Source organism: Trachinotus anak, unplaced genomic scaffold (assembly GCF_046630095.1).
Source record: "Trachinotus anak isolate AG129_WGS33_773 ecotype Australia unplaced genomic scaffold, CSIRO_AGI_Tana_v1 ptg000028l, whole genome shotgun sequence".
NCBI lineage: Eukaryota > Metazoa > Chordata > Actinopteri > Carangiformes > Carangidae > Trachinotus > Trachinotus anak.
In genome coordinates this window covers 4,804,978-4,831,457 of record NW_027273879.1, presented here as the reverse complement: position 1 = coordinate 4,831,457, position 26,480 = coordinate 4,804,978, and the positions used below count along the sequence as shown (strand labels likewise).

The 26,480-nt window shown below is 42.6% G+C and overlaps 1 protein-coding gene across 14 annotated transcripts in view; it reads left to right on the top strand.

Annotated features, from left to right (window-relative positions):
• Window positions 1-26,480, top strand: part of rapgef1b (Rap guanine nucleotide exchange factor (GEF) 1b) — a 200,089-nt gene that overhangs the window by 158,865 nt on the left and 14,744 nt on the right. For 6 of the 14 annotated variants that reach the window (XM_071466910.1, XM_071466911.1, XM_071466902.1 and 3 more), the window contains exons 2-11: window positions 19,792-19,937; window positions 20,516-20,694; window positions 22,527-22,683; window positions 22,778-22,866; window positions 22,956-23,114; window positions 23,905-23,955; window positions 24,519-24,633; window positions 24,772-24,958; window positions 25,193-25,717; window positions 26,268-26,470. In XM_071466910.1, the coding sequence (XP_071323011.1) occupies window positions 19,824-19,937; window positions 20,516-20,694; window positions 22,527-22,683; window positions 22,778-22,866; window positions 22,956-23,114; window positions 23,905-23,955; window positions 24,519-24,633; window positions 24,772-24,958; window positions 25,193-25,717; window positions 26,268-26,470 (1,779 nt within the window). In that variant the 5' untranslated portion in view covers window positions 19,792-19,823. The remainder of the gene's footprint in view (window positions 1-19,791; window positions 19,938-20,515; window positions 20,695-22,526; window positions 22,684-22,777; window positions 22,867-22,955; window positions 23,115-23,904; window positions 23,956-24,518; window positions 24,634-24,771; window positions 24,959-25,192; window positions 25,718-26,267; window positions 26,471-26,480) is intronic. The other 8 variants (XM_071466913.1, XM_071466905.1, XM_071466915.1 and 5 more) reach the window with 6 other exon arrangements.

Below are 26,480 nucleotides of genomic sequence, written 5' to 3'. Positions count from 1 at the left end.
TTGCAGACAGATGACTACATATGGTCACAGCTAAATGAAAACTCAGAGGCAGTGTACTTTTTTTTTTGTTGACTCTGGTTCAATGATAAGTTAAATACACTGTATTTGGATAACACAGACTGTTGACCCAATCCATCAATTCTCTCCTGCATCCACTCTCTCATGTGGACCTGAATGGTTCCTAGTGGTGTTTACTAGGTCACTCATTGGCCTGTTGTCTCTGCTCTCCTCCACATGTACTCATTGATCCCACATATGTCCCCAGAGGACACACTGTGCTGGCTGTCATTGAAATGGAAAGAGGGGGCAAGGCTGGGGATTCATGGTAACACTGTAAAACTGTGCAGCAGGCAGAGCTTCAGTGTCAGCCCGTTAAGCCTTTCCCTTAGAGAGAGGGAGAGTGAATGTAAGGATTGATGGAAATAGGTGGTTTTAAAAGGACCCTGTTATCTAAGTGGGTTTAGGCTGTGGAGACTCCACAGAAAGGGGACCAGGTTTAGACCTTGACAGAGTGAGATTAATTCACTGGTGCCTCGAAGAGCAAATTAACAGGAAAAAGATTTGGAGAAAGTGAAATTAAGGTTATGTCTGTAAGTAGGAATTCCTGCACATGGATATAGTGGTGGGTTAAGGTTTAAATAGTGATGTGATGCCAAGATGTACCATTTAAATGGATACCATAGCACACAGACAAAGTAGGCCTATCAGTGCACACATAAATCCCCAAGCTTCAGCAGGAAAGTTATGCAGTGTCACTAGCTGCATCAACATACTCCCTAATCACCATGGATACTGTGTCCTGCTGTTGCTGACTTGTCCTGTCTTTAAGGGGTAAACACTGACGCAGCTTTACCTGTTTCACCTCGATGTTTGGAGCTTAGCTAGGATGTCACCTTCCAGGGGAATCAAGTGGGTGGTTCTTGTGTCTGTTTCAACACTGAACCCCACTCTGTGTATACGCACCAACATGACTTCATCACTCAGGCAGCTCAAACTGTAATCCATAAACAGATTCAGTGTCTGTGCTGGTGTTGCCCGAAAAGCTAACAGCAGCAGACAGCCAAACCTGCATCTCAGTGCTTTCCTCAGAGAAAACGAACAGGGTGGGGAAGACTGAAAATATGGGAGTGTGTTTTTATTTGTCACTTCAGTTCACACTTGGTGTACTGTGTTGGAGTTGTTTAAATGGATTGAGAGAAGGTTGCTGCCAGGGAAATTTGACTGCAAAATGGAAAAGATATACAGTGGGTACTCAAACCAGAGCATGTGTTAAGCAGATGTGCCTTTGCATGTTCTTAATGTGTGTTGAATAACTGTTTTGTTAGGTCCATGTCAGCACATACTAATAGGAGATAACTTTCTCTGTACATCAAACCTCCATCCAAAATTGGGTAAATTAACATTTTTTTCATCTGAACAAAACTGGCCTGGCTGTTTTAGTGTTGTATATGAAATAAAAATGATTATAAATTAGACAGTCTGAGATGAGTCCGCTGTTGCAGTTACAGTTGGCAATGACACATTTAATCTACACCCTTTAAACAGGCTCTATCATTGGTGACATGGTCAGATTATTATTTTTTTGGTATTTTTTTTGTGGACACCTAACACCTAAAGCTGCATTTCGCAGAATAAACCCTGTGTCCACTTTACATGAAGACATTCCTGTTGATAAATAACAGTAGAGAGTCAGTGTAAGTTTTGAGTCTTAAGCTTCTCCGCACTGTGTTGAAAAAGAACTGTATTGTAACCTTAGTCATTGCATATTTATGAAACCACGTGTTCTCATACATGGATGTTGTGCACTCATTTTCCACCTAGTAGGATGTGTGTTTTAGTGCTGTTTTTATATGTCTGTCTGATCATCTTTGCAGCAAGAAGCACACATAAACACACAATTTCATGTCTAAAAGGAGGAAGCCTTAATTAAGGTTTTATATCATTATCGCAGTTGCAAAATTTTGCAGAGAGACTAGAATCGTGACACAACAGTTTTGGCATGTCAGTGTTGGTAACAAAGTTGTGGGAGTAGCACAGTGTTATATAATTAGCCTGTAGACTCCTCTCTTAGTAGACAGTCAATGGTAGTGGGCAGCCACAGCAGAACTAATCCATCAGTTCCTTATTTTAGATGCCCCCCCCCCCCCCCCCCCCCCCCCCCCCCCGTGACATAGTGTGTATCTGTGTATCAAGCATTCCCAGAGTTAACAAGTGTAAGTCAATTTCATGGCTTTGTGTTTGTTAAGTGGTTCCTGCATCGCTTCAGACTGAAATATCTCCTTGTCTGATGTACAGGAATAGCAAGTCCCACATGCCTTAGTCACCAAAACTCTGAGCAAGGGCTAAAGTAGTCATGATTACAAAAGGGTTGCCCGGACGATTAGGTCTGTGCACATTGCTGATGAGTGATCCCACTGTTGCACAGGGCAAGCTATGGTCTTGGTTTGACATGCTGCAATTTTGAGGTTTGATGGCAGCAAGCGTTTCGCCCTCCCTCTCCCACAGAATGAGAGGCTTGCTGTTCCCATATAGATTTAGTTGTGTTGTAATTAGTTTTTTGTGTGTGTGTGTGTGTGCTGTGTATGGGAAAGCAAAAAGAGGCAGGGAATAGAGCTTAGGGAGGGAAGGAAAGAGGGTGGAGAAAGGTAGGAAGCTGATGGCAATCGAGCCTCTGCACAGAGGGAGAATCAGGGAGAGAAATGGATGGATTACATCTTGGGTAATTGCTGGACCAAAGCTATCGATGAGGAGTGAAGGGCTGTCTATGACAGCAATCAGGTCTTGGTAACATGAAGATTTTAAAGGCCGTTCCACCTTCAACATCTTCAACAGGGATTGTTTTCAGAGATCTCACATGTAATTCAATTGGAGTTCCATTTACAGGTCATATTCATCTCTCTTCTTCCATCTGTGCTCTCGAGACTTTTTTTCTCAGAGGGGTTTGTCTTATAAGATGATGCTTCACTTGATTTCACTGCTGTGTGTTGGCTTATGTGCCAGAGAGCAGGTCATTTATTCCCGCAGGTGGCCTGCTCAGTTCCCTGTGACTGTTCAGTGCATCCCCACTCCAGATAACTGTGGGTTGGACCCTCTCCAGGACCACTGATGACATCTTAGACAGCTTCACTCAGATCTTTTGTCCAGGATTATGTGATTCTAGCTGTATTCAAAAGACATTTACGAGGGGAATAATAAAAAATAAAAAAAACTTTTTAGGTTTTCAGTTCCTCTTGCCTTCTCTCAGTGCTATTTGTGGATCTTTCCTCTTAAGTGCTGTGTAACGTGGCTGAGTCAAGCAAGGATGATCATGAGGACCGGTTAGTTTGTGACTAACTCTCAGCAGTGCTATTGAGTGACAGCTGTGGAAAATGCCAGCCTGACCAACAAGTCTTCATTATACAAAACGTATCAGATTCACCCCTGGACTAGTAACTGTGTGGATTCAGGCCTCTTGAATGGGCAACATAAGCTGGAGGAGCCATGCCTCCTCAGAGGACACAGACTCCTCTCTACAGGGGGATCTAGATGAGGACACAGGTAAAGACACACATCATGACTGTAACATCAATGCTAGCTGTTGTTCCAATACTTCCTGCTTTCTTATTAATGCTGACATCAGACCATTGCTATTAAGTAAAGAGGGTCTGGGCTCAAGAGAAACAGGACTGTTGATTTGGGTATTTAATATGATAATAGTAACAATGAAGTAAGTGGGTATAGCTTTCTCTTTCTATTCTGTGTTTTCTCCACATTTCAAACAGCAATGAATCCAAACAATTCAGAAGAACGGGCAGTGATTTTTAGATGTAAATGAACAGAACAAAGACACTACTTCTAAAGCACAGGGTTCTGTTTGACTTGCACAGTTACAGGAGAAGCTGGTTACAGAAGTTTCATCGTGTGCACACGTTGCATTTATTCATCACTTTTTTTGTTAAATACATGCATACTTGCTTTGTTTTTTGGGGAGGTGCACCTCTTTGTTTAACGCTGCTGTTGCAAGCTGTTTCCAGTTTTGGAGCTTTAATGTAAAATAGGCTTGCTGGCAGAATGAAATGCAGGGGACATTCCTCGCTGTGCTTTTTGTGTCGTGTGGCTTTATGGAAGGTGCTCATTTGCTCCGCTGAAATCTTGGGTGGACCCAGCCCGAGGAGGCTGCTCCGCAGAGCTGCAGGTTTCCATCACAGGCTGCCTGTCTGCCTTATCACCTCTGAAGTTTGTAGACAGATGCCATAGCTGCTCTAATCTTGCGTCATCAGGTGAGGGCCTGCCAGTGTGCCTACATGCTGTGTTCTTAATCCAGTTACACAATGCAATAAACTGGTATTGGTTACACTGTGTGGCTGTAATCATAGCATCTTAAATTCACGCTGCCTGCCCTGCTTCACCATGGTAGCTTAGTGTGTTTGTTAACCCACATGTTGGGGTTAACACTATTTCATTTATTAGTGTTTGTAGTGAGCTTGTGCTTCTCCTGTTAAGCTGTGTGAACACATTCACCCTGGTGAGCCTGTAGCATCTAGAGGCTCTATAGTTAAAGCATTTCAGTCCATCATTGTGTAATTACACAGAGCCAGGGGCTGCGATACTTTATTTTGAAAACACACAATCGGTGGTGTGCTCAGCTTAATAAATCAGTGCATTTCAGCCCAGCAGGCAGTAAGAGTCGTCGCTTGTGTGGGTGTGTTTGTATCTTGTCTGTCTACCCTGTCCTGCCCAGTCTCAGTAGCTGTGAGGGCCCTCATCAGGTACGGACCCGCAGAGTGAGTAATGTGTTTAAAACAGATGGACAGGTGGTACAGATGAGGTCTCAGCTTCAGTTGAGCTTTCCACGAGGGTATGGAGTAGCCAGCCAGGGGGGGGTCTGGGGGCAAGCCCAAACTTGGTGGCCTCTAGCACATTCTAATGCCACTATTCTATTATATACACTGATCTTAATCATTGCATGTTTTAAGTTTACCTGATTGTAAACATGTAATGACTTATTGTGCATTTTAGCACAATAGTACTTAAAACCACACCTATTCCTGATTGATCAGAACATTAATTCATTGTTCTGATGTTGCTTTGTTCCTCTGCCTGCTCTGTAGAACAAAAACACATTTATTTAATTCATGTAGAAAACCCTAATCACATGCTGCATCAGTAAAACAACTGATGATATCACACATTTCCATTGAACATGGCATCAGTTGAAATATTCTTCTTAAGAATAAAATTTAATTTAATTCTAGGACATTTTAAAGTGTCAAATTATAAGTCTGAGGCTGAGGCATGGCCCACATTTTCCTCATATGACATAAACCTGCTACTTTGGCAACGTTGCCTGTTTTAGTGTGTGTTTGAAATGCATCGAAGACATGGCTCTGCTGTAAAAAAAAAAAAAAGCCATTCGGATAGAGATAATTCCTCTGTTTGTTCATTCATTAAGAACATAAGCATCTGTGTGTTTATATGGAAAATGCAGTGCTTTCACTGGATTTTTTTGAATGCTTACTGCACAGTCGTCAAGTTGCTGCCACTGGTGGTTTCTGAAGTAGCCTGTCTGATGAGGATGTAACCTGTCTGTGCAATCAATGGAATTCTTTGTGTGTTTTGTCATCAGTTATTTTGCTAATGTTGGTCAAACACTGAAGACGACTCTCCATTCTCTACCCGGTGGGACACAGCCTCTCAGCTGAGCACATTTATAGAGCATGTAGGGGCGGGACTGATCCAGACAGATAGGAACGATTGTCTATCATCATGCTCACATTGTTTTGAAGTGCAGGCTCGTGGTCATAAAATGTACCCGCATGACGAATCGCAACTTGTTAATCAAAACAAGAATCTTTGGAGAAGGTGTAATAAGTTACCACAGCTGCATCCTGTGTCTCTTAATCTTTAGTCATACTCCTTAGACTTCAAGATGGAGAATAACCTCACCAAACCCCAAAGTCTCTATAATATCAATTCACTCTGATACAGTATAAAGTTCAATTCATCTAAGGGAGGAATACTGTAAGTCAGTCCTGGACATGCCTTTTTAACCTGCTGCAAGTTAATTAGATCAATTGAATGCACCTGGTGGGATAACTGTAACAAGTCCTTGATTAGATGTTGAGCTGAGAATCACTACTGAAACCTACTAGTACCCGTGTGACTTATGATGTTTTTTCAGTTCTTGTTTTGCAGCGAGTTTTTGACTACAGTCCTATTTCAAAGCGCTCAGATTTGTGTTTTTTGTACGTCAGTTTGAAATCAGAGGCAGTGTTTGGCTATGTATTTTTCAAATAGAACCCAGCTTATTGCGTTGTTATTTAATGCACTTGCTGACTAGAGTGCTTACATGACAGATACATTAATGTCCATCACTAAGAATTAAATAAAGAAATATCTGTCAGCAGTTTTTTTAAGCAGCCAAAGTAAAATGAGCAGCAGGGAAGGAAGCAGAAATGGTGAGTGGCCTTGGTGACTGAAAGCAAGAGTCAATAGTCTCAGTGTCTGAGGTGAAGTGTGAGGATCCAAAAAAGAAAAGGTGTGTGGGTGTGTGTGTGTGTGTGTCTGTGTGTGTCTGTGTGTGTGTGTGTGTGTGTGTGTGTGTGTGTGTGTGTGTGTGTGTGTGTGTGTGGGGGTTGAGTGTGTCAAATCATTCAGACCCCTGGGTTGCATGGCTGGGTCAGGGAGCTGGCATACAATGAAGGGGATGTCCCACAGTTGCTGCCAGTTTCCGATTCCAGTCTAAATCAGGAATGAAGAGAGAAGTTGACATTGCTTGCAAACAAGTCATCGTTGTTGTCAAGGCAGATGTGGGTGCGTGTCTACGCGTTTCTATGGGTTCTGGTTTGGGTACATGGATGATTCTAAATCTGTGGTTTCAATATCTTTTGAACACACACAAACAGTATGTGACATACTTATATGTAGACAATGTTTATTCTGTCAGTGACTGTGGTTGAGCCTATAGCCCTGTGGGCAGAATGTGGACTTTCTGTTTGAGTGCGTCAGCCTTCACTGGCCCACTTCCTCTTGGCTGTTCCTCACACAACCTGAATGAGAGAACATGTTTTTAAAATAGTAATAAAATATGCAACGCTGTGGATTTATGAGTTTCTACAATACTTTGCCAGAACGAATTAAGTTGGGTCCTACAATCAGTGAACTTAGTTCTGAGGAGGTTCTCCCTAATTCTTGGCTCTTCACATATCTTCTATTCCAGTTGAAATTGATGAATTGAAGAAGTTTGATTGAGTAAGCACATGCTCCACATACAATATTTGAGCAAAACTCTTTCAATGGTAATTTTGTTCATTCAAACAGATCCTTTTGTTCCACCGTCATCATGCAAAATGTGTTTCTTTATTGACTTCTTCTTTCTGTGGCAGTGAATGATGCATTACTGTTGTCAGTCGTGTCACACACAATCAGACATTTTCTTCATTAAAACAGAAATAAGGGAAATTGAGTAAGGTGAATGGATTATTTTATAGTACCAGATGTGCTTTAAAGGGCCCTCCATACAGTTTTCTGGATCACCATGTGTTTACATTTTTTTTTTTTTTTTTTTTTTTTTTGACAAGAGTATTGCAGGGTTATTGTTCAGTTCGTCTGCTGCAGTGTGTGTGCATTCAGAGGAAAGCCAGAGGACAGAACATCAGTCGATCAATAAATTGTTGGAATATGATAGACAGTTATGTTCACGCGTTTTTCATTCTTTTTTTTTTTAACAGTAAGATTGCTGCATAATGTAATATGTGCAGCCTTTCTAGATAATCATTATGATATCATAAATAAATCTGCTGCCACTGATTAATACAGTTGTTAACTATTAACACTACATCTATATCTTTACACATCTAAACTTAAGAGATTAATTTTGAAGACTTATTATCTGCTCCCAAGTGATCCTCATCTTTGTCCCTCCTCCCATCTCTACATCCTGCCCCAACATGCTGTTTCATGTGGAGAACAGGCAAACCAAAAAAGAAAATTACAATCTTGAAGCAATTTTATAAGGCCCTTTAAAAATATATATATGACACAACAGTATGCTCAGCTCAGAAGTGATATATTAATGTTTTAATGAAAGAAATTTACAATAGATGTTCTAAATTCCAAATGGGGAATTGGAAGCATTTGAGAATATTTATACATGCATGTACAATTCATATTTGTTTTGTTTGTTTGGATGATAATTAAAAAAAGAAACTGTTAAGTTATTTTAGTGTGCGGTTGATTATTCATTGCTGAAATAGTTTAAACAACCACTGCCTAATTACAAGTGACTGTGCGAGGGTGAGTCTTGGTCTATGTCACAGACACATCTGTCCTTGGAGCCTATTTTTAAGAAGCTGTGAAACAATTCACACGCAAAGAGTTTGGTTTGCCACAGTGCATTTGAACTGCAAGATGTGATGTATTATGTGGCATCTGTCTGTCAGTCTTGTCCAATGCTGTGTGTTTGCGCAAAGTGTCAAGTGGATGACAAGTCACCAGCTGTACAGACAAGATCAGCTTTGTACAGCACTCTAACACGGGGAGAGTGGTACCACTCCCCGCTGCTTGAGGCCATTTACTCACAGGAACGCTGTTGCTTATGCTTCTCTGTCTCTCTGTATCTGTCTCTGTCTTGTACTCAGCCAGTGAAGTGATTGGTTCTCTTGTGGCTGTTTGTCTGTGTGTAGGATCAGTCTCCTATCTGAAGTGCTTTATAGTGCCTGTTTGCCTTGTGCTCTCTTGCCAAACAGCTGCCGTTCACTGAGAACTCTGAATTCATCTCAGTAGATCACAGGGTTTTTAGCTGTCGCAGTGTCTCTGTTCTGGTGCTGCTTGATGTTAGAGATACTGACAAGCTGGGTATTTATAGCACTTTGTGGTTCTTTAGTCTATTGGTTTCACCCAAGGTGAACCTGCTCCCTGCTGTTGGTGCGCTCTCACTGTGCTGAGACGTTCGGCGTAGAAAGCGAGCTTTAAATGGAATGCTAAAAAATGCAGTAAACCGCTGTAGCCAGAAGGTCACTTGAAGGATCAGACTGCTTTGAGGGTGTTTGTGTTGAGTGCTTGTGTGGAGTAGTGAGCTTTTGTCCTACGCGAGTTTCTCCTGGGTGTGTGTGTGTGGCCTGTTTGGGTGAGGAAAGTTGTTATACAAGGGAGGTGTATAGAAGCAGATGTACTGAGTCCAGGCTGCTGTGGACTCTGAAGTTTGTCCAGAAAAGAGGGAGCGGCTCTCAGTGAGGGAGACAAGGGACAGGAAATCGTGCCAGTGGCCTCGGCGTCAGGGGGGAAGGAACAGGAGGGGTACCCAGGATGGTGTGTACGTGTGTGTGTTGTGATTTCCCACTTTCAGCCCTATATCACATGTGCTTGCTCTGCCTTCCAGTAAAACATTGTAAATGTGTGCCGCTGTCAGTAGCCTCATCCAGCCCTCATGTCACATCAGTGGAATCATAAGCTATAGATTTCTAGTATAGCCAAAAGTCAATATCACAATTACAGCTACAACCAATGATTAGTGTCATAATTGATTAATGATTGATTAATTACACGTTTCATCAAATTTCAATCTAAAGGCTAAGGATATGCAGTTTAATGTCTCATAACACAAAGAAAAGCAACAAGTCATCACTACTGAGACGCTGAAACTAGCAAATATTTGGTGTCTTTTCTCCAAAAAACTGGCTACTTGCTTACTATTCATTAACCATCACAGATTATTTTTCTGTTGATTGATTAATGAACCAATTGTTTTAGCTCTCTACTCACAGTGTATTTAATCAGTTCTCATCAATAACAGTAAATTGACAATAAAAATTGTTCAAAAAACTGACTTACCCCCTACACTCTGATAACATGACAGAGGTGTCTCACTATGGGGAGTGCTATAGTGAGACAACAAAACAAATGTTTGAAAGAGAATTATATGCTGGGCCATATAATGCTCTGATCTGCTCTAGTTTTCATACAGTCTACGTTTTATTATCTTCCTGATGAAAAGGATAGTACAGATTTTATAGCCTGTAACTATTGTGATACAGGTCGACCTCTGAACCTTTCCTACTTCACTTTGTCTGGTACCCTTTTTTTCACGATGCCAAGTATCGTGTGCAGCTTCCTTGTTTTTTTATTTACAAATGGGGCATCAACAGCCTCCTACTCATGTGCTATGGACTATGTTCTGCTTGTTGTCGATGCTGTTGAAAACCAGGCGTCCCCTCTGGAACCTATTGCTTGCAGCAGAATAGTTTATAGGGACCCTTTTGTGTGCTCATTTGTTTCTGTCTGGGGATGTGGATGCTTATGTGCACGCTTGTGCATTGTGTGTATGTGTGTGTCTGTTGTGCATAGGACAATTGAGTGACCTAGACCTCAGGGCTCCCTCTATAGCTTTCAATACAACCTAACTGAACTGCTGTGCCAAGTGCTCCCATTAACTAGTTCCATTAGCTCGCCCAGTGTCCAGTATGAGACCTCGACCCATATTGAATGCATCCAACTAGAAATACAACTACTGGCAGGGAATGAGGATTATTTGAATATTCATAATAACTTAAAGGTCAGTCACAGCCCACAGTCAGTGCAGTGTTTTGTAAGCAGTACTGTTTGTGCTCATTGTAACACTAGAGCTGCAACATGTAGGATCACTAATATATTGCTGTTAATGTAGTAGCAATTATAGACATACTGATATAAAAGTGAGGATATGAAAGAGTGGCCCTCAAAAGCAGTGGAGCAGAAGAATTAATGAGTGAGCAATAATAATAAAAGAAGCTTGGGGGTCAATATGACACCTGAACCATCAGGAATCCCAAAAGTATTGTTTGTTTTCTGAAACCCGCAGTGATGTGCACATGTAGACAAACAGTGTGGTCTTCACCAGTATCACACACTAACTAGAAGAGAGGTGGTGTGTGGGCTACCTACCACCAGTGATATTAGTCAGAATGATCCACCAGCCGCAGCAGCAGTGGGGAAGGCACAGTGGGTCAAAGAGAAACGCAGACAGGAGAAAAGATGGTGTGAACTCTGGACAGAGAGAGCCTTGGAAGAAGGAGTCTTGTTGGCTTCATAGTTAAACAGAGGAGGTATTGAGGCTGCAGACTTGTAAATGTTTATGCCACCACACAATACACAGGCATAATGGTCCCGCCCTCTTCCAAAACACCACCTTACAGCCTACTGGCATATATTTGACACAATATAGAGCCCTGCGTCGCAGTCATACAACAGTAGACTGAAAATAAGATAAGAGGTAACACTTCATTGATCGCTGTGGGGGATATGGGGGTAAATGTACAGATCTGATCTTGTGGCTATTATAACAGAGAAAAGTCAGATTGTCAAGACTGACTCACTTCTAGTTAATACTGCAGTAATACCCCATACCTTCTACTGAAATGACGAACCTTCTCTTTTTGAGGCCGTGCGACAACCGCAGCAGGCAAAGTCAGCTCCAGCGGTGTGTTGTGGTATTAAAGGAAGTCCCTGTTTATTTCTGTAGCCAAATGCATCAGTAGTTAACCTGTCTACTATTCTACATTGTGCTGAAACACACCTCTTTACTGTGCAAATACCAATCTTATATTGACACAGATTACCAGTAGCTTGTGGTTAATTAAATATACAAGTTTTCTGAAATTAAATGTCTCCAATCGGGATTATTAAACTCAAAAAGCAGTGAATAATGCCTCATATTTTTGAGGACCAATTTAATATTTCAGGACTTCAGGCTGCAGTCTGTATTCCTGTATACTGTATATATAAATGACATATTAATATATTTGAATTTTATTAGTATCATAAAATGACAGGTACAAAATAGCTCAGTGGATGAAATCATCCAACAGCCATTGTAGAGTAATCCTTAACAAAATTATGCCAGTCCAGCCATTTTTCATAGACTCCTGTTTTATTGTAAACATAATTAGATTGCTTCTTATGAGAGTGTCAGACATTTGCTGTATAATACAGACAGTATTAAAACAAAAACCTTTATGTCCATCAACTTGAACAACTTGAATCGTAACATACCAGCTTCTTTTCTTGTCAAGAGACAGACATCAGTCCTCCAGTTAGAGGAGTTAAATTATCAGTGGAACCACTGTCATTTAGACAACTTCACTTTCAGAGTCAACTTAGAGTACTTCAGAGCTTCACACTGACCCACTACCCCCAATATGTGAGCATCCTCAGCCACATCTGATCTGCAAGACGTGTAATTATGGAACTGCGCGTAGTCTGTTTTAACCTCAAGAGCCTTGAGTTCAAGCGCAGTAGTGTATTTTAGGCTATGTTATGACTGTAAAACATTATGTTTGTTTCGCTTCACTGTTTGGTCTCAGACCTTATTTTCCTGTCATGGTGCTACAACAGTATAACCTTGTGACTTTGTGCGTGCAAAATACAGTTGTATAACACTGCTTCTAAATGATTCATATTACAGATCGTGTATCGTCAGGTCGATGTATATGCCATGAAAAAAAATTCCTCAGATTTCAATACAATCGCCATTTACTGTTGAAACGAAATGGTGCAAACATGTATCACAGCAAAAACTTAGCAAATAGCTGCATGAATGAAATGTTTGTTGACTTGTTGACTTCAGCCATTTATCTAGTGTAATAAGAAGACAACACCCTACAAATAAACAGACGCCAGAATGCTAGGAGTTTTGAGATTAGGCTGGGTTTATCTTTATGTGCTGCTACATGCTGTGTGTTGCTTATTATGGCTTAATGCAATATATTCTCATCTCCACTGATAAATCTAGTTATGGTTCCCTTTTTAGATGTGTCACACAGTGTTGAGTGTTGGTGTTTTAATTCAGTTGTTTGTGAAATCCCAAATCAGATCACATTTGCATTTTGAATGTTACTCTCCCATCCTCTGAGCTTTCTGTGCTAAACGAAGCCCTCAAAAATGACAAAACCACGAGAAAGTGGGTGAGGGTACTTTTGTTATTTGTTATCTCAGAGTGCTATCTCATGACTCATAGAGGTAATGATGTCTGTTTCACAGAGCAGGAGTTTCCCCAAAAAGACTTATTCTCGATCATCAGCCTACTGTGTCATGTCTGTGGTTAGACGTGAGAGTAGATAAAACTGACTCTCTCAGGGAAAGAGAGTTTTTGTCATCTTACTAACTCTCGTTCACTTTCAAATCTTTATGTCATACGAGGGCTCAAAACAGATGACCAAACACCATCTCTCCGGGCAGTTATGGATCTGGTTTGCTGTCATGGATCTGTGTTACTGATAACCTGTGCTGTGTGGCCACGCTCTGTTAGCCATGGTTGACCAGGCTGTCTGTTCCCATGCAACCCAGCATGCAGAGCACCTCCATCATCGCATTGATATTTGCTCCTGATCATTGACCCGTGGTTGGCGGGGCTGGTTGGCTAGCCATTGACGTAACAAAGGGCATGTTTGTGGAAGCTGTTAATAGCTTAAAATATTGGAGGAGAAAAGACAAAAAAAGACACGCGTTCTCTTTCAGACAAGAATTGAAATATGGGATTTTGGTAAATTAAGACATATAATGCAACAAGATTTGAGTTTCAAATCTCCAATCTTGAAAAGTAATTGTGTGTTATTAATGAGCTCAGAGTAAATGTAGTATCATGTAGGTAAAATATTCATTTAAATAGAAATCAGCTTTGTTAAAGTGGCTCATTTTTCTGTCAGTTAGTTGGTAATAGTTGATTATAATCCCTGATGTAATTGCTCAGATGCCATTCAAAATTATGCACCCCTTATATTTATTTTAGGACTTGAGAAGTCACATGGAGAAAGGAGTGACTAAAGAAATCCAGTATTTGGATTTGTCAGCTTGCATTGATAATTTGATTGTCCACATTGAAACCGTCTTCTGTGTCTCATTTGCTCATTTGTTAAGTGAAATACAATAGATTGTAAGTGGACTGAGCACTTAGCATCCACTGTATCTCATTTACTCTCTCTGTAAGTGGACTGGATGCTCTCAGTGCTCCTGTGGCTCGTTGTTGAACACCATACTCAAGAGAGCACAGCTGGAAAACTGGAAAACCCACCACTGGACTTCTTCCTCCATTACATTTCAAATCAACCATTAACCAGGGGCCACGTTCTATACCAGGGTTTCTTCCCCTCCCTGCCATCACACACACACAAACACAGCCTGCTGTATCCTATAGTGCTGCTTGTTGATAACTGAGGGCATAAAGAGGATTCCTATTGAAAATTGAACATAGCCAGCAGGAAGCCAACCACTACAATGGAGAGAATAAATAATTCACTAAGCACTTAACTATTTCCTGTTGAATTTTTCTCTTTCCTCTCCATTTTTTCTCCCCACCGTTCATCTCACATGCCTCAGGCCTGCATTCCTCTCTCTTGCACCACAGCAGGTCTTGCCTGTGGAGATATGATACTTGGCGCTGCTTCTCTGCGGTTTTTGTTTTACAGTGTAGCAGACAGTAATTCACTCACTATGTTGTCGTTTTTATGGACATATAAGACCTCCTTGCAGGCGCAGTCACTTGTAAACAATGTGCTGTCTATTTACATGCATCCCAGGGCAGAGTTTCTGTCATTGTCATTAGTTCTGCTTAAATGTGCCAAGAATGAACCTGAATTTGTTTTTTTTTAAAGTACAGTGAATAATGTTAAAGCAATTATATTCAATGCTTTAAACTGAGGTGAAACACATTTGCATTCATTTACAGCAGAAGCTTCTTTTAAGCATGGTTATTATTCTGTTTATGCATAAATATGGCACATATCTTATTATTATATATAATATTATTAGAATGTTAGTATTATCATTGTTAGCATGTTAGCATGTTGGCATTAGCATTACCTTACAGCAGCCTCACAGAACTAGAATAGCTAGAATAGCTGTAGATTCTTAAGTTTACTTATCTACCCAGAGTGCTTTGCTGTGATAAAGTACAGAAACGCAGGCTGAAATATGTTACCTAGAATTGAGTTGTAAAATGTAAATCCAGTGTGCACTGTGTGTGTTCACATTTCCCAGGTTTAATTTTTCAGGTAGTTAGTAGAGAGCAGGAACACACATCAATTCATTTCTCTACTTGTCAAATTCGTCTCCTTTTTTCCCCCTTGCCTTCTTCCCTCCTCAGCAGCTGGCCCAGTAACCTTTGTGACCTTTGTTGCAGTCTTTTAGCAGGCTCAACAGGTCCATATACGCACACTTTCACTGAGTTCAGCAGGAGGTGACAGCTGTGTGTGTAACCATAAGCACAGCCTCCCCAGTATCCCTACACCTCATCTTCATCCTATTCTGGGGGGGAGGGGAGGGGTGGGGGCCTGACCAGCTGTCCCCTATAGATCACACCTGTACTAAACAAGAAACAGATCAATCTGCCAGTCTGTCAGTTCTTCAGTCAGTTCTGGACAAGCTCATATGTCACCGCTCATCAGTTGTGTTGTAGGGATCATTACCAGCCAATGGGATCCTGGGATTTCTGTCTGAACTATTCTGCTGTATGTGTTCTGTCCAGAAGTTTGGTCAGGCACCAAGAAAAGTACATATTATATGAGTATAAATGTGTTTTATTTCTCATTTCAATTCATTCATTTGTTGCAGTGCTTTCTGAAACAAAAATCAAAGGTGTTGACACTGTCCTGGTGGTGTGTGTTGCCCATTAAATTATAACTAATTGAGCACAATTTATATCAACAGAGGATCCAACCATTTCCTGCTCACGGTTTGTGTCCAATGAACAGAGGAAACACACACTGTTTACACTAATGAGACTTAGTTTATTAGGAAGCAGCGTTCCAAAGACCTTTAAGAAAGTCTCTTGTCTCTGTGTGACACCTTCAGCTTCATTTATTCATTTATTCATTATTCATTATTCTGCTGTGTGAACATAATCATATTTGCCCTTTGTCTCGCTTTGGATTTTGTGCTTAATTTTTGAAGTTAGGATTTTAGCATCAGTGGAAACAAATGTGACTGCCCACTTAAATGATAGTTAAGCAGGGAAATCCCTGACAGTAACACAGGTTAAGTAAGACTGTTCTTAAGAGATCTTAAAACATACACACCCTGGAAGGATTGTACTTGGGCCGGTGGGTCTGTGTTGTGACAGGGGACCGTCAGATTTCCAAGGAGGGTAATAGATGTGCCTTGATGACTCATATCTATGCACAACATTTAAGCAAAAGAATCAAATGTGGAGGTCTGTTTTGGTCTTCAGTTAATCTGGCAAATGAGCAAATATGTGAACACTATTAAATGTACACAAACAAATCTTATTTAAGGTGTATTGCATACACTTAACAGTTTGTTTTTACTAGAGGCACCCATAGATTTATATCCTGTGTCTGTGTGGTGTGTGTGTGTGTGCATTGCTCATTGTGTAATGAAGCTTTGAGACAACTCGGCAACTGGAAGGCTCCTGGGGACTATACTATACCACAGACTTGTGTGAGAACTCTCCCAGGCTTTGTTCAGGAGTAGTTCAGACTTGAGTGTTTGTTTTAAATATCCCCAGGGCCTTTCAGAGCATTTTAAAGTGTTTAAGCAATTTAAATGCCTCCAAACAATGTTTACACCCTGAATCCTTCACTATTTATTCTTAACAATCTGATTTTAGTGATTTCCTGATTTTCTTTTGCTCTTCATAGCATTAAAAAAAACAGGCAACTAGATTTACTTTTGCTACCCACACCAAATCAAAAAGAACAACAAGCATGAACTGTGTAACATAATAATAAAACATTATATGATATTCATAGGGACCTTTAATTGCTGCAATGTAAACTCATCATGCTGCTTTCTACAAATGGCTGTGAGGTTACAGTGTAACACAGTGAAGCTCAGGGGAGCTGTGTGTGATCATTTCACTGTGGGACTGTAGCAGTTTACAACAGAGGAGACAAACCAAGCCCTTTATGGAAGTGTAACCACACTTTACTGTGACTGTGTGCACTTTGTGCTGCTGTATTTTACTGTATCTTAAAAGTAGCAGGGAATAAATTTTGGAGCAACTAGCACGAATCAACAAGGAGTTATGAATGATGTGATCCATTCTGGGAATATTGAGTTGACCATTTCCAACCCGTCTCTGTTCACTGCATTGTCTTAAAGCAGTAAAAATCCACATATTGGCTATAAAGAAACATTAAGCTTGTGTATGAAACTGTTGTGCACGGGTGTTAGAGCACATGCAGGAGCAGGCACAGCAGTATAAAGGTGTGTTGTGGTCTAGGTAGCTGAAAAAAAATACAAAAATAAAAAAAAAATGTTTGCACTGTGAGGTTTCTTTCAGTCTTTTACTCAGTCCATGACTAGTCAGATTCAGTGTGAGAGACATTACAACCAATGACATCACCACCTCATAACAGCAGCAGGCAGGCATCTGGGGAGAGCAGGAGGAATGGTTGGCCGGTCTCTGGTGGAGGGGTGGAGGGTTGACGTTGAGAGCCCTACATGACTATAACAGAGCACTTCACTGTATTCCTCCCTCTCTCTGTCTCTCTTTCCCTCTGTGGCTTTCTCTTTTTCACCCTCTTCATTTCTTTCTGTTGATGATGTCATTTCCATGCTGAGCCAGACTTCCAGCGAACGCAAAAGGGAGGGGGGCCTTTCTCAGAACTCAGAATGAAGAGAGAGAGAGGGAGAGGGGGAGAGAGGTGGTAGAGAAGTGAATAGGGAGCAGAGGAGACAGGGAACCAGCCCCGTGTGCATGATAAACAGCTAAGCCACGGGGGCTGCAATGGTGTCTGAGGGACCAGCTGTATCGATCATGGCGGTGACTCACTGTGCTGATGTCACTGCTTCTCAACTCTGGGCCGGGACGCTGAGTTGCAACTGTGAACTCACTCACAGTCCTTATGGGCCAGTTTAAGCTGGGATGGAGTGATAGGGACCAGAATATTGCGATGTTAGCCACATTCCCTGTATTCATGCTGGGAATAAGGGGGCAACAGGGTCAAAGATTATTGTAGACTAAATTCACCTGTAGGCTCATGTGAAATCAGAAGCATATCATCCACTCCACACATTGCCATAATGTAAAATCTTGCCAGGAAAGCAGCCTTGCTTGCGGCAAAACTGGCTAACACAGGTATGTATAGCCTCAGGGTAGAAAAAAAAAAATCCTCACTCACTGTCAGCCCCTAGCTATGCTGTTCAGACTCCATTTAGGTGCACTGAAGCAAACACAGCATCCCCTGTGGCTATGCTACAGAGTATTGATACAGACAGCTGTTTAGATGAACAGCTTGTCCCCTTATGCATGGTCTTCACTGGGTCTGCTCCCTAGTCTGACTCTGATAAAACTCAGGCTCTTTGTGTCTTCCTCTTTTCTCCTAAATCCTGCCCAACTGACTAGCTGACGTTTTATCTCTTTACTCCACTGTTGGAAATTAAAGTTAGAACACACACGCAATCTATAACACCCTCCTGAAGAGCCTGCTAATTCTGCCACATAGTGGTTTTCTTTTGAAGTGACATAACTGGGCTACTAATGAAATTTAAAAAAAATCAATATGTCTTACATGTCTTCCAGCAGTAGAGTTATGTTGTATTTTAGCAAAGCTAATGTATTTATGTAGAAAAATGTGTCCAGAGTGATTTGATGTTTGGATGTAAGGAACTAGGTCAAATGCAGGTTAAAAGTGACACAACAGTCATGAGATACATTTCCAGCAACTCAGTGGTTTATTAAATCGGCCATGCACCATGAGTAACTCACTAATTCCTGCAGAACAGCAGTTGTTGATTTATTTTTCACAGCACTGAGATAAGATAAAAAAAAAAAATGCAGTGTAAATAGAGAGCCTTGAGGGGTCATGCATGTCTCATCCATTGTATTGGTAGGAAACTCCACTGGAAGCGTTCACATCAACATTTTTAATGAGACACACAGCCGTCCTTGGCTGCCTCAGCGAACTTTGGCTTTTGCTCGGAGTAAGGGATGATGAGGATTAGGGGTGGAGAGAAAGAACAGTAGGGTGGATATGTGCGCGGCATGTGGATCGATGGTGCAGATGAAAGCCCTGCCCGGCTGGAAGTCTAGTTTGTGCTGCTTTCCTGCTGCTGATTGCTATTCAGCATTCAGTGTTTTTACGCTGATGACCGTGGAATGCCTGACCCCGCTGTCATCGAGCTGAGGGGAGATTACAGCAGATAGAGGTGTAATTTTGTGGCTGATAAAACCCACGCTTCCTGCCGCCTCCCACCGCTGTTATTAGTATTTATCTCTTGATTCAGTTTGGTGTGGAGATGGGGGCGGGGTGAAAGGGGACAGTGAATGAGCTGTCCATTCTTCAGGGATTAATGGAGTGGGGAACTCTTCTCTCCCCAGATACAATCAGCACTCTCCACAGTGAACAAGTGGAATTCTGCTAAATTACTCTATTATGAAGCCTCTCTCAATTATGTACCATAAAGCAATTTTCATTTCAGCACTAAATAGAGTATTTTATTATAACCATAGTCTTCTGCTCTGTACTTGTCTCTCTTTGTGTGCACTCAAATGTGTGCGCACACATCTGTGCACATCCTGGACTGCTGGAGGATCCTGTGCAGCAGATTTATGTTGGAAACAAAAAGAGCAGATGAAATGCGGATGTTACAGATACTTGATAAAATCTCTGTTCTCCTTTCGTTAAATTCAAGTTCATCTACCTCTCTCGTGTTGAGTGTCTTCACTTGAGCATAATTTTAGCTGAGTTGCAGTGTGTGTGATACCAACACTTCAGTGTGCTCGTGCCATCTGTTTTTAATCTAATTTCTAGTCATCCCCTGAGAATTTCTGCTCCTTGACTGACCACTCAACTCTCTCTGTTTTCCCTCCATCCACAGACTCGCAACGGTCCCATCTGTCCTCTTTCACCATGAAACTGATGGACAAGTTCCATTCTCCCAAGATCAAGAGGACACCATCTAAGAAGGGCAAGCAACTGCAGCCCGAGCCAGCAGCCAAGAGCACTGAGAAACCTGCTAACAAGGTGTGTTTGCAGAAAATGTGTGTATTGTGGGAAATTCATCTCTTTCCCTCCTATTCCCTGTGTTTGTTTGCCTATTTGTTAGGCGATTGTTTTCCTGCCTAATGTTTTGTGCTCACATATTCCATTGTGTCAGTGTGTGTGCGAGTATCCCTGCTGGTTCCCACAGCTTCCCAGCCGGTGTGGCGGCTGGCTGTGCTACAGCAGGTGTCTAAACTTATAAAGACATGAATGGAATTGGGCCACTTCCTGAATGAACTCCTCTGCTCCCTCTTAAGGCTTTTGGTGTAATGAGTATATTCCCCAGCAGTCCTGCTGTGAAAGACTGGAGAGGATGAAAGAGCCTGTTGCTGCAGAAGCAAGATGGCTTCAAGCCACATCACTTGATAGATGGTGCTTTAAACTGTGAGCAAACCATGGGAGTAATAGAAGAATAGCAGAGAGCTCAGACTGTTGTGTTGGTTCAGAAACTAAATGGGTTGTTCACTGTGTACTCAGTTTGTCATCATCATCATGATCAGAAGTAGTTTTGTGCTACAGCTCTTAGCTACTATTTTGTATTATTGCTTTCTCCCTTCTAGAAGGTGAGTCGGCTGGAGGAGCATGAGAAGGAGGTGGTCAGTGCCCTGCGCTACTTCAAGACAATCGTGGACAAAATGGTCGTGGAGAAGAAGGTGCTGGAGATGCTCCCAGGCTCAGCCAGCAAGGTGCTTGAAGCCATCCTGCCTCTGGTGCAGGTGGAGGCCCGAGTACAACACAGGTGAGGCCTAACACTTTATTTAGACTTAGGATAATATTTGAAAGCGTTCATTCCAACTTGTCCCTTTGATTTAAAGCACAAGATAGAAACGTTTATGTATCTTTTTTTTGTGCACAGACTGGAATCATCAAAGATACTATAAACTCTTGGCTCTCTGATTGCTGTCCTCTTCCCACCATATATACAATAATTAGCAATGGACCATTTGTCGATTCATTCTTATCATTCTTGCCTCTCACTGTAACCTCAAACATAGCTGGTATGCCCACAAGACGTGTTAGAACTAGCATGGTGTTGACTGCCTTGTGCAGATTGATCGAGCGTTGCGACAGACGACATCCCTCACTGCAGGGTTTCCGGGACTTGTTGCCTGAAGTCTTTAAAATTCCGTTGCCATGTTAATCTCTGTTGATGTGATGTGATGTTATCAGGAATGTTACCTTCAAGGAAGAGAAATCAATTTAACCTTTCAGATGCATTTACAGATAGAACAAGTTTCGCTTTACTTCCTCTCTGGTTGAAGTAAACCCCCCTCTGTAAAAGCACCCTTAGCCCAAGTTTTGCTCTGACTGTCAAGACATGTTAGAACCTCTTTGTCTCTGTCTTTGTGCCTTTCCCCATCCATCAGTGCAAATGAAGGTACGGAGGCCGGAGGTGACAGATTTCGTATTTCACAACTGTGTGTTTAGAAGCGACTGATGGATTGTTGCTGCAGTATGGAGAGGCACCCGTCTGTGGGGACCTGACCTCAGCCTAATGGAGACAAACCCCACTAGATCACTGCAGAAGTGTAGTATTTTGCTTTAGCCTTAGACATCATGCAGCAAGTTAAACATCACTTCCACAAGCAAGTTATTTCACAACTTCTCCTAAAGGGCAGCCCAGATGTTTTTTGTTTTTTTTTTTTGGTAATTAAGCTCATGTGCGTTGAGTTACTGTTGAAAGAAAAAAATACTCTCATGTGTTAATATTACTAAATTTGGTTTGCCATCTGTTAAGCATGCAGAGTGTACTACAGAGTTAAATTGTTTGCAATGATTTAAATCAGTATTGGTCAAATAACTAGGTCAACAGTGGGTGTAACTCCTACCCACTCTCTGGCACACACAGTGTTAAGTTGATCAAAGTGCTTATTTACCAAAATCTACAAACAGACTGGGCACTCAAAGCTGTAGACTTTTATAGTTTCACTATTCCCACCAGTGTAACCTACAGCCCTCAGCCTGTGTAGTCTTTCTGGGTCAAACCTCTCCACCCTTCCAACTGCTCCACCATCCCTTAAAACCTTCTGCTAACCCCCACAGCTATAGTTGTCTCCCATTCACTGCAGGGCTAAGCTGTGTAGAGACAGTGGATGGATATTCCAGCGCTGTGAATCAGCTGCAGCATGTTGGTACAGGCCCGTGCCACACCTTAGTGTTGGGTCTGAATGCGCCCTTCACTACAGGCAGGAACAACACCCTGCCTCCCTGTGCGGTTACACATTCTTCCATCAGCGCTAGCTAGCTTATTCCAGCCTCCGAACATGTAGTCTGGTATACCTGCAGTCCCTCAGCAAGTGGCCCCTGAATATGTAGATAGATGGATGTGTATCATGTGATCCTGTTTCCATGTGATTTTTCTCACCTTCTCTCGAACATATGCTTGTCCCATTGCTCTTTTCACACCCCCTCCCCTGTTGTGTCTCGGGTTTCTGTACCTTCTCTCACCTCCTGTACACCATCCACGTGTCACTCTTCTTCTTCTCCTCTCTGAAATTCCTCTCGCCTGTTCTCCATTGCTTTGTTCTACTCTTACCCTGGGCCAACCCTATTCCCACACCCTCTCAACAGTTCAGCGCTGTCTTCCTGCCATAACCGTGTGTACCAGAGTCTGGCCAACCTCATCCGTTGGGCGGACCAGGTGATGCTGGATGGGATCGACTTGGAGGACAAGGAAAATGTGGCGTCTGTCACAAGTGTCATCAAAGCAGTGCTGGATGGAGTAAAGGTACGGCAAGAAATATTGTGGATGATGTTAGCATCATCCTCGTGTGGTGTTTCTTGTAGAAGAAGCTGAAGCTGTGTTGTCTTTCTATGAACAGGAATTGGTGAAGCTGACCATAGAGAAACAGGAGCAGCCGTCACCGACCACCCCTAACAAACCAGCAGCACCCGCTACCACAGCAGAGAGGTGGGTAGAAAAAGCTTGCTCTGTGGGAGACAAACATTCAGACACTACTCAAAGTAACACATTCGCTCAGACAGCTTTTATGTGTGTAGCAGCGTGTCATCGGAGATGCCCTTGATAGATCGGGAGCAGGAAGTCTCGATTAAGACTGCTCCAGCAGCCGCTCCTGCAGAGGCTGCCACTGAGATACCTGATGAGGACGTAGCCCCTCCCAAACCCCCACTTCCTGAAGCAAAGATGGCAGAGCTCAGGTGAGGACGACACACTCAAAAACTGCAGCTGTAATGCAGCTTCTGTACAAGGAGCTGTTAATGGATCCAAATCTGAAATTCAGGTTTTGGTTTGGTCAAAGTGAAATGTAATAATAGACTAAAATATTAATTCTGGAGGATGTTTTCTGCTACAAAGCTCAGCTGGGACTTAATTGACATCATAGGGTCTGAAAGGTTTCATCAGATCTTTGCATCTTTGTATGAGGTTTTTTTTTTCCCTCAGTTTTTCTTTTTTTTCTGTTTTGTTTCCATTCAATGAGATGCAGAGATGTGGCTTGGCAGTTATGTGCCCACAGAAATTTTGTGACCTTTTGCACTTAGGTCCCAAAAGCAGAAGAGCCCGTTCTGTATTTATTCATAACAGCTGTTTCACTTTACGCTGAATTTATTTTCAAAACTTTTTTTCTGTAAATGTCTCGCACACATCGAACGAGGAATAAGGACAGCTTTTAGGATACGGGTATGGGAAGAGCGATTTCCCCATATTTCTTTCATTTTCACTGATTTTAAAACTTTTTTAAGTTTCAAAAACAGGAACATTTTCGTGCTTATTCGGATGTAGTTTCATAGTCTTTTCCCATGCGACACTGCTGCTGATCCATTGATTGAAATGCAAAAAAAAAAATCCAGATTCCTGAAAATCTTTGACTACTTTCACACTTTAGGCACATTTTGGTTTGCTGGTTGTTCTGTCTCTTCCTTTCTTACTCTTTCTGCTGTCTCTCTCAATTTCTTTCATCTTTGGTTTCCCTTTGGATTCTGGGAACAGAGCACAGTTGAGTGCTGACGCTGGCCAAAGGAGACCCTCTCAGAAGGAAAAGTATGTTAGCCTATAGGATCATCTGTCTCCATTATAACATCCCACCCTAGACCCCCCCCTCTCCCCACCTTCCATAAAGCTTCTGGATTGGATGAAAGTTTTTTTGACTTGCATGGTTGCATTATCCCAACGTCTGTGTCATCCTCGGTATCCCTTGAAGAGCTCATCATCCAATCAGAAGACCGTCCAGTGCATGAGAGTGTGTGACTGACTTATGCAGTGTCTTTTCACTGGCCTCCATATCATGGCGCCTTATGTCCCGCTGTTTGCCGCATCCTGACCTGGTATTAACTCTGGGAGAGTTTAGGTTTGACAAGCAGGACAGCTTCATGTCATAGCTGAGAGAGGCTAACATGAAACACCCTCACTTTCATCTCACTATTCTCCAGGAGGGATAACAATGTGTGTGTTCATGTATTCATACATGGATTTGTGTGTGCATACATGCCTGAGAAAGTGTTTTGCGTGCTTGCCTGATATATCTGTATTGACTTTGCCTCAGGGACAATGACATCCAACATTCTTGTTATTCACTTCTGCTGTGTCTGTTTATCTGTCAATAGTCCTCCACCAGCTCTTCCCCCTAAGAAGCGTCAGTCTGCGCCTTCGCCTACACGGGTGGCAGTGGTGGCCCCTATGAGCCGTGGCTCCAGCCTGCCCTGCAGCGTCCACAGACAGGTGAGGGCGTAAAGATATTAGACTTCATGGCCCATTATAGCTTACCTTCATTTTCACTCTAAGAACATATCAACACAACATACAGGAAGTAAATGCATGATTATAAATCACAGTTTAAGAATTTCTCTGTCTGTGCAGCAGCAGGACTACGAGCAGGAATTCCTGCAGAGGCGTTTCTCTGGGGGGAGTCAGTCATACGGGGGCGACTCTCCGCGTCTGTCTCCCTGCAGCAGCATGGGGAAACTCAGCAAGTCTGACGAGCAGCTCTCCTCCATGGAGCAGGACAGTGGCCAGTGTTCTCGTAACACCAGCTGCGAGACGCTCGGTAAGAATACGCAGTTGACATTAAACTGTAAACGTGTGTTAACTACATCATGTAAAGGAGCACGGATTAAAGGTTTGAGAAGATCTTAACAGATCAGGATATTTGGCAACTGGAAGCAGATCCTAAATGGAATTAGCTATTGGGACCCAGCCCTTGACGAACCTTTCCTAGTGTACATTTTATACATATTGTGAGTGTATGCTGACAGATTTTATCTTATCTTCACCTTTTCAGACAACACAGAGAATTACGACCCGGATTATGACTTCCTCCACCAGGACTTGTCAGCTGGGGAAAACCTGCCCCCAATACCCGTGGGAGGGTGCTTGAGCCCCCTGCCTGAGTCCCACAGCGAGTCCTCTTCCCCAGTCCCCGGACAGCACCCTTCACATCCCCGCTTTAGTGCTCCTCCACCGCAGCAGCCCCCAGAGTACTGGACCCCGCAGCCCAATCAACCTAATCCCTTACAGTCCTCCCGCATCAGCGCGCCACCCGCCCTGCCTCAGAAGAAGCGGCGCAGCACCCAGACATCGCCCTTCCCTGACGGAGGGTCCAGAGTGCTGTACGAGCGTTATCCCTCCCAGTATGACAACTTGTCAGAAGAGGAGTTGCACCCTACACCTCCATTCCCACTTTTCACACCCATCTCACCCATGCCCCAGACAAACGGGGGTGTGTTCGTTGCCCAGTACATTGCCAGCGAGAATGCAGATGTCCCCGCCAGTCCACCGCCACTCCCAGAAAAGAAAAGCAGGCACAGTAAGTGAGGGGAACGGAGGGGATGGGGACACAATAAAAAAGGCAGGGAAGAGAAAAAAAAAGACCTTTTAAATGAGATGCCTGAATAGAGGTCACAGAAGCAAAGGTAAGGACAAAGAGTCTAATGAAGGAAGGAATAAAGGAAGGGATGAGGTTGATTTAGTAAGGGACAGCAGGACATTGGCTGCACTTCATCATCAGTTCATTGAAGCATAGCTTATGTCAAGGAAATATTCCACTGTGAATAGAGGGAGGAAGTGAATACCAGGATGTGCTACAATGGTCCGGCTCCAGGGGCACAGAGGGCAACATTTGGTCATTTCCTGACACACCTGCTACATCACTTCCTCTCAAGCTACTGTATTATGTCATTCCATACAGTCAGCCCTTCCTGCAAGCTGAGACACTTTTCACAGAGTGACTAAATGCATGAGTAATTTGACGTGCGCAACTGTCTTAAAGTCAGTTTAAAGTGAGTGAGTCCAGAGTCATAATTCTGAGCCATATAAACACTAAATATGATGTAATCTACCCCATCTGCCTCCTCCAGTCCTCCAGTACATGCAGTTTGTGGAAGACTACTCTGAGCCGCAGCCCTCCGTGTTCTACCAGATGCCACAGAGTGAGAGCATCTATGAGCAGCGTAACAAGCGCTTCCAGGAGGTCTACGGCTTCAATGACTCCTTCAGCAGCACTGACTCAGTCCACGAGCCGCTGCAGCCCCCGGCATTGCCCCCAAAACAGAGGCAACTGGTAAGTAAGC